The sequence below is a fragment of the Henckelia pumila genome, chromosome 2, assembly GCF_033568475.1.
Source record: "Henckelia pumila isolate YLH828 chromosome 2, ASM3356847v2, whole genome shotgun sequence".
NCBI lineage: Eukaryota > Viridiplantae > Streptophyta > Magnoliopsida > Lamiales > Gesneriaceae > Henckelia > Henckelia pumila.
Genome location: NC_133121.1, coordinates 98,596,268 through 98,604,550, shown reverse-complemented (window position 1 = coordinate 98,604,550; position 8,283 = coordinate 98,596,268). Strand labels below are relative to the sequence as shown.

General features: G+C 35.7%; 1 protein-coding gene and 1 long non-coding RNA gene across 2 annotated transcripts; both read right to left on the bottom strand.

The window, feature by feature from the left end:
* Positions 1-296: 296 nt before the first annotated feature.
* On the bottom strand, positions 297-1,990 carry LOC140884866 (uncharacterized). Its single transcript, XR_012150750.1, has 3 exons — positions 1,411-1,990; positions 1,218-1,307; positions 297-583 (listed from the first exon to the last, which is right to left on the bottom strand). It is a non-coding gene; the product is annotated as an uncharacterized lncRNA (long non-coding RNA).
* A 2,624-nt stretch (positions 1,991-4,614) lies between these two features.
* Positions 4,615-7,911, bottom strand: LOC140882472 (uncharacterized). The gene is made up of 7 exons (XM_073288506.1): positions 7,833-7,911; positions 5,917-5,988; positions 5,777-5,826; positions 5,612-5,676; positions 5,213-5,304; positions 5,056-5,127; positions 4,615-4,955 (listed from the first exon to the last, which is right to left on the bottom strand). Exons 1-7 carry the CDS (start codon positions 7,833-7,835, stop codon positions 4,920-4,922), a joined length of 390 nt encoding a protein of 129 aa, XP_073144607.1. The 5' UTR covers positions 7,836-7,911; the 3' UTR covers positions 4,615-4,919.
* Between the last annotated feature and the right edge of the window lie 372 nt (positions 7,912-8,283).

Sequence of the window (8,283 nt, the reverse complement as noted above, 5' to 3'; positions counted from 1 at the left end):
GCCGCTCAAGCGCAATTAGTTCTGTCCAGGATGCACAAACCCGCCCCGTTGCCATCCCTAGCCCTGGGAAGCTCGCGTTCGCGCTCGGGCGGGCATTTCTTGCCGCTCAAGCGCAATTAGTTCTGTCCAGGATTTTTAAGTTGTGAGGGCCCGTGCTCCTGATTAATGTTTAATGACCAAACAATTAGGATTAATTATTGTAAACAGCGAAAACGATTAAAAATTTTCCTTTTTTGGGCCTATAGAAATTTCGGCATGACCTCCCCGTAAATAGGAAATCCCGAAAAATCTAAACAACACAACACAACATCATATACTCGAAAATAGAGTCATTCGACAAACACAATTCCTACAGCCGCACTGGCCAGGACTAAACACAAACAGAGCCGGTAAGACTCGATCACTCCACAATCAAATCAAACCAACAACAGAGTTTATTACAACTACTCGGGGCATCTCCTCGGCAAAATACCAAACCAGGACACAATACATATAAGTATATCTGGGAACACAACAACTACTAGCCGTCACTGGGCACCGCTACCTGACGCTCCAACAAACGCGTCAGAAGTCCCTAGAAATCCTGCCATGGCATCAAAAACAACCACGACATAAAAGAAAAACAGGGGTCGGACCCCAGTACGAAAAACCCGTAAATTACGATGTAATAAATTACATGTAATAATACCAAGTAAATGCAATGCAATGATATGCAACGTGTGAATGGTGACAATGGAATAACGGGTACCAAGAGGAGTACAAACAAATAGCATCATCACCAGTGGCCACCCGTGTCAGGAATGCAGCATCAAGTCGCCGCTCGTCCATGCACGTAGCATCGAGGGTACGGGAGCTACCCGCTCGCCCTCATGCTATCATCTGGGAATATGGCTAATCCTATCCCACTCGTCCCTCTGATGACTCAACAAATCTCAACAGATCGATATCAACAACAATCAAAGGAGTCAAGGCTCAATATGATATGCCAGTAGATTAATGTGTCTAGTTGACGAATATCCCTTTTTAATTTATTTAAAAAGAAAATATATTATTTATTTAAAAATAAAAACTAGGGATAATTACTCAACTTAGCACATAATCTCAAATTATGCATGAATGCACATGCAAGTCATCCAAGGCACATAATAGCAATTAACAAAGCACTTAATACAATTACATAACTTCATAAACATCGTCAGATACAGGTTTGAGCGTACCTCAAAGTCAAACAAATTACCACAATAATTCTTACGAAACTCTGAACGGTTCTTGGTTATCCAAACCTTAAACTCCTCCAAATGTCGAACCTACAACAATAAATCCATAATCTATCAATAACGGTGCGATATAACCAGCCAAATGAATTAAATTCAAGCGATTAAAATCCCAATTCCGAGCAGTCTATAATACCTTGATTGAACCAGCTGGAAATTGAGTTTAAAAGCTTTAATACTCGGAGCTAAACTGAACTGGAACCAAAAAGCTACTGTATCGAGGCGGTGGCATGGCGGCAGCCCACCGGAGAAGCTCAAAACGCAGCTGACATGTATTGAAATGCAGGAACTAGTTCAATTAAAGCTTCCTAACTCGAAATACAACAAGTTAAAACAGGGACGGCAACGACTCGCCGGAAAACTCGCCGGAAAGTGGCTGGAAAAGAGTCAAATGAACAGGGCTGGTTCAACTACTCCTAAGTTATGAAATACAGCCCAAATACGGTCCAAAATCTCCAAGAACGAAGCTTGATCCTAAGAGAAAACGCAACAGAAACCAGCATGCAGAATCAGAATATTTACAGGGTTCGATTCAGGCCTAAACCAGCATCAAATCACGCGATTCATGGCTTAAATCGAAGCTACGGATGAAAGGAAGAAAACCCAACAAACGAATTGAAGTTTGGATACCAGACGAGGGAGATACGAGCGAAATATGCAGGCTGCTCCAAGGGTGACGGGAACGAGTTTGGGGTTTGGTGAAGAGCTTTTCTCTCTCTTTCTTATGCTTTATACGTGTATATGTATGTATATAAAGATGTGTGTGTCCCTTTTTATCCTTATTATTGGCCAACTTGACAAGATTCAATTATGTCAACTCTGGTGTGCCATAAAAATTTAATATGTACTCTTGTATCATTTATATTCCGATATCTACTAAATACATATTTTTATAACACAACCATAATATTTGGCTTAATTATTCTAATTTAACACTTCTAAAATAATTAACCATAAATCCTGTCAAATAATTGGGTAATTAATATCGGGTCCTTACATAAGTACATGTTTTTTAAGTCCGAAATTCATGTTTTTGATATTTTAAGGTGTTTTAAGTATTTTTAAGAGTTCATATGCAAAAAATTTCAAATTTTGATGTCAAGAACGGATCGAACAATTTACGTGAATCGATTTAGTTATATAATACATCCATATGCTATAGTTCTTCATGAAAGCTATGTTCTCTATGACAACATGAAAGATTTATGAACATGTTTATCTTTATTTCATTCAGATGACATGATAAGTTTCAAGTTAATTTCAAGGTTCATGATGATATGATGTATTTGAGATATTTTTAAGTATGATTCATGAATGATGAGAATTTTTATGATGCAAATGTTTTATTATTGATATGATAAAGTTTACGTAAAAAATGTTATGACGACGATGTTATGATGATGATGTTTATAAATAGAAAGAATGATGAAGTTTACAAAGTTATGATGTTGAATGATGTAATGTATGCATGCAAATATTTTGATATTGTATGTGACTTTGTAGTGGCAAAACAAAACGGAAATGACGGGATTTGGACTTTCAGGATGAGGTACGAAAGGGCCTATCCAAAGTACGACTCAAGAGAATGTGGAAACGGCCCCTTGGGATGAGCTCCGAGGATGACTTTTCCAAACATGACTCAAGAGATAGAGGAATTGACTCTCTAGGATGAGCTCTGGGGATGACCGTTCCAAAACACGTGCTCATACTACTGTTGCCACAAATGCACATATTTCATCACAACTATATGACAGTTTTATGTTATGTTCAGTTAAGTTTATGTTTATGTTATTTACTGCATGATGTTCATGTTCATATGTTGTACATTCAAAGCATGATAATTTTTTAAAAATATGTAGTAGCTATGTAATATATGTTTCTTGCTGAGTCTTTAGACTCACTATACTTGATTGGTGCAGTTAGATTTGAGATGTTTAAAAGTCTCGGTGGAAAGGATGAATAGTCCAAGAGGCGAAGACATTACATGTCACCATAGTTTCTAAGCTCTGACGTTTTTTTTAAGCAAGAAGTTTTGATTATGTTTACTCATGTTTTGTTGTTACATTATTTTTATGCGCGACCTTTGAAAGTTAGTTTAAAAAAAAAGTTAGATTTAAGTATTTTCATTGACAGTCTCGTGTTGATGAGTTTCAATGATTTTAAGTCGTGATCTTTTTAGTTGATTATTTCATTTGATAGTTTATGTTTTGTTTTCACGAAGGTTTTATAAATTATTTTTTCGCATTTAGTATATTTTATTTAAACTCATGTTATGTTTGTCTTCCCAAGGTTCAAATTGCCAGTTCAGGTAATAAGTGTGAAATTAAATTTATTTATTAATTATTGACATAATTCATCAAGTTGCAATATACTTCTTTCGTCCCAATTATATTGTCCATGTTTTTTTTTGTCTCAAATATAGTCATATATCATATTTAGTAATATTTTTTGCACTATTTTACTAATATACGCATATTAACTACACTTTGAAAATTGTGCAATCATTTTTGAATACATTAAATAAGGATAAAATAGAAAGTTTGTATAAAATTTGTTTTCCCAATGATTTTTCTTAATCTGTGTGAAAAAAAAGTATGACTATATAATCGAGACGGGGGAGTATGTATATATATATATATATACAATCTGATCATCTGCACCCTAGGGTGCATAGCATCTGTGTGCGACCACTAAAACCCGATATTGCGTTTTAGTTTTTTTTTTCTTTTGCGCCACCCGTTTCTAGTGGTCGCACACAGAACAAATATATATATATAAATATATATATATATATATATATATATATATATATATATATATAATTTTGATCACCTGCACCCTGGGTGCAGGGTTTTTCGTGAGCGACTAAAATCCGATACCGGGTTTTAGTGTAAAAAAAAAAGACACTGCACCCTAGGATGCAGGTGATCATTACTGTATATATATACTAGGTAAAAATTTATATATAAACAATAATAAGAAAATAATTTGTTGCTAAACAATGCCAAAGGTATTCTTTAAAGCTGAACAGTCAAATAATATAACGATCTATAATGCAGGAAAACTATACTTTTTTATCATTATAATGATCTTTCATTAATAAGTTCAGAGATTTACTCGTAAAGGTAACTTCTGTTTTTTTTTTTTTTCAATTATTCAGTATACTCTTCTAGTTTGGTAGTACCAAGTTACGGGAACAGTAAAAACTTGTTATGTAACCGATTATCGTCTTATCATTTGCGCCTTTTCTTATCATTTGCGTCAAACGATGACAAATGGTACCAGTGCTTTGGCACAAATAATACCAATGCTTTTGTCTAATACGCATGTGCGTGGAAACTGGAAACTTCAAACACACTAAACAAGTCAATAGCACAGTTCTCAAACTTCTACATGGCATAGTTTTATCTTTTCCGTCTTTTGTTCATCTTTCTGGGAAATACAGCAGAAATGGAAAGACTCGAACTCACAGCCACCACAGTGTATCCAGGTATGATGGATATCTCAACCATGATATCAAACGAGAATCTAGATAAGACATCGATAGATACATAAGAACGATGTTTCCACCCATGATCTTCACCTCAAATTAGTCGCACAAGCAATCCATATAAACAAGAGGTGGATCACCGAAATACATCTAGTCTAGTCATCATCAAGAATACTTTGACGCCTCTTAATCTGGAAAATTTCAGAATAAAACTCGATGATTAGAGAATGAATCACAGGATTGTAGTGAATGAGAGAAGAGTACCATAACATTAGAGACAATTTGACTTACTGTTACTTTGGTTTCTTTAGTAGTTTGGGTGTTGATTTGTTCAAGCAATGATATGAGTCTCTCCTCAGATACCTACATCAAAGTAAGTGTTCATCGGGTTGCAATATAGGGCATGACATACATTTATGCATATAGCATGTAGCAAAGAGCAATGTACCTTCTCTGTAATCTGACCCATTTGAGCAGCTCTTATGATAACATCCTCAACCCCTCTGGCCTTCTCAGGTTTTACTAGTGCAATCCTAGCAACTGCATACACAAATTTATAAAAAAAAAAGCATATATCGAATTCGAATCGAGTGTGAAGCACATGATTAGCAAGACATTGAAACCAATAAATTAAGACAAAGAAAGTGGTAACAGATACTTGTCTCGTATTTTGGACCATTTGATTAGCACGTGAAACATCAAATTGTTGCAAAACAAAGAAACTGAGGCAAATAAATCAATGATAAAAATGCTTATTCAGAATAAACTCTCAACTGAAACATGAGACAAGGATAGTAGATTATGAAATAACACAATGTAATCAAGCTCGATTCATTATCCAACATACGTCTCTCTCGTGCTTCTGATGTCAACAGCTGAGTAAGCATCAATTGCCTTTGTTCCTCTGCATCCCTAACTCAATCAAATTTCCCAGTTCAGATATTTCAACACATACATAAACATCCGTAATTGCTCAACAACCTAAACAGTAACAGAATATGAGCAAGTTCACCTTTTGGCATCCTCCTGAGCTTTCTGCTGTTCAGGGTTTTGATGATTACCCTACAAATTAACAAGTCCATCAGCGCACATAAACTAAAAAAAACGGAAGCTAAGCAAGAACAATTATATGCTTAAATAATAATGTCCTACCGCACCACCACCACGCTGAGCCATTAGCTCCTGCATTCTTCTTTGCCTGATGGCCTCTAATTCTGGGTCAGCCTGGAAATACAAAAATTGGGATCACTAAGATTTTTATAGCAAATCAATGTGCTGCACAGTAACGAGTAACATTCTCTTGTTCATAACTCATCGTTAACAAATTATGGCACAAAACCAATTGCAAGATACTTAGACAAGATAACCTGACCCAACTACTTGTTCATTCTCCCATTTCATGTGATTCACTTTCTTCCACATCACCTAATACCTTCTCTTGACTTTCTCAAGGAGAAGGAGTCATTTCATGTGGAGGAGCTATCTAACTTACAACACAGAAACTAGGATTCTCGACTTATTTCCATCCACAGTTATTCTGCATTTTCTCCACAAAACCATATAATTACTGATGGGAGCCATCCTATTCCAATTGTTTGGAAATCAACCATTTGGAGAGGTCGTGACTGTCATATTCAAAATGGTGGCATTCTGGACCAAATTCAAGAAGTTAAGAAGAAGCCCAACTGAGATCCATTAATTGTCAGCAGGTCCAATTACAAGAACGAAATTCACGGGATGAGAAAGTTTATAAAGGGGATAATTTAAGTGTTGGTAGGTCTTAGTGGGATAATTTAAGAGCCGCTGTGTCAAGTTAGCAACTTAAGCCAATATAACGAGTAAGAGCCGAAGTGGATCAACTTAGATCAAATCCAAGAGTAGAAATTGTGGGCCTGATTTCACATTATGCTCGATTAGGACCTATTTAGTCTTATATTTTGGTTTTCATCTATGATCCATGGATGATCTATTTGGTAAGAGTTCTGGCCTAGTATAGGCATTATTCTAATTTCTAGGTTCATGCTGCTTGATTTAAGTGAACCCTATGGATGTACATAATGGACAAGCTTTTGATAGGAATTATTAAATATATTTCGAGTTTTTACATGTATTATTTTAATCAAAATTTTGAGAATTTGCCACTGAAACAAACTTATCAAAATCTAGATCCTTTTGGCTTTCAATTGCAAGCCCTGATCAATTGCCTAGCATAATTTCCTGAGAAACAGGGGAGATCAAATGAATCATACTGGACCGGGCCAGTGCTATAATGAAAGCATTATGTTTGAGGCGCCAAAAACGTGTTCGGGTTAAAGGATTTCCTTTAAAACATGGATCTGGAGGAGACTTGATCTCAAATTGCTTTAAATATTAAGAATTTGAAATTCATAATCATAACATAAAAATAACTACAAATACCATCTAAAGGGTTCGAAAAGGATCCATACAAGTGGAGTGGATTTCTTTGAATGATTTGAACACAAGGTTCGTCCGCCTGTCTAATTTTCCTTCCACATATTTACTATCCCTGATTTCGAAAAAAACTAAGTAGCACTTTGAATAGATCTACAAATAGGCAATTACGTTTGGAACCAAAAGACTAAGTTATAGCCGCCACCCCTAGCGGACAGGACAGAGACCTAAGTTCGAACCAAGCTTAAAAACAAAAAATCACCCCACCCCCAAAGATACTAACATAAAAAAAGACTAAGCTACATGTCTTCCAAGTCCACAGTCCACAGCACTTGGGACCTTTTATAGTTTCCTGGGTATTAGAATATCTAACTCGAGCCTTAATTTGACATCCCGAGCGTTATATCATTCTAATCATCTTTTTTTTTTTTCGAAACAATATGAGCTAGACACGCATGATCAGAAAACGCCCAAAATTCCCAAATTACGAAGTTTAAATTTACGTTTCTTCGCAGAAAATCCTCGAGAACAGAAAGTACAATGTAATCAAAGAGGAGGACAAAGCGCCATAATGATTCAATAGAAATAACAAACCCTAACAGGAATTTGATAACGAAATCGAGACATAAAATATAAGAAAGTTCGGAAATGCGTACCATTTGTTTCTGCAGATTAGAAAGCCACTGCTTGTGCGAGTAAAATAATTCTTTGAAATATTTATAAATGGGAAGAACACGGGCCCGCGCTAGCGTCCGAATAACGCGGTGGGTGCTATTTTATCCGCATTGAATCGGATCCGGGTTCTCTCTCTTGCTTTTCGTACAATTCCCTGCAATTTGTTCTTACGTTTACATTTTAATTTCATAATAATAGAAGTCCACGTTGAACATGGACTCATCCGGTGGTTCGGTTCGGGTTGATAAAAATATTGTTAAAAATTTCTCAATTTGACCTCGACTCAATCCAAAAATGACAAATCTGAACCCAAACTCGGCTAATCTGACTAACTCGAACCAACCTAATTTTATTTTTTAAAAAAATAATAAATAAAAATTCAAAACACGCAATAATAATAGTAATATTTAGTTAATTTAAACATATAATAAC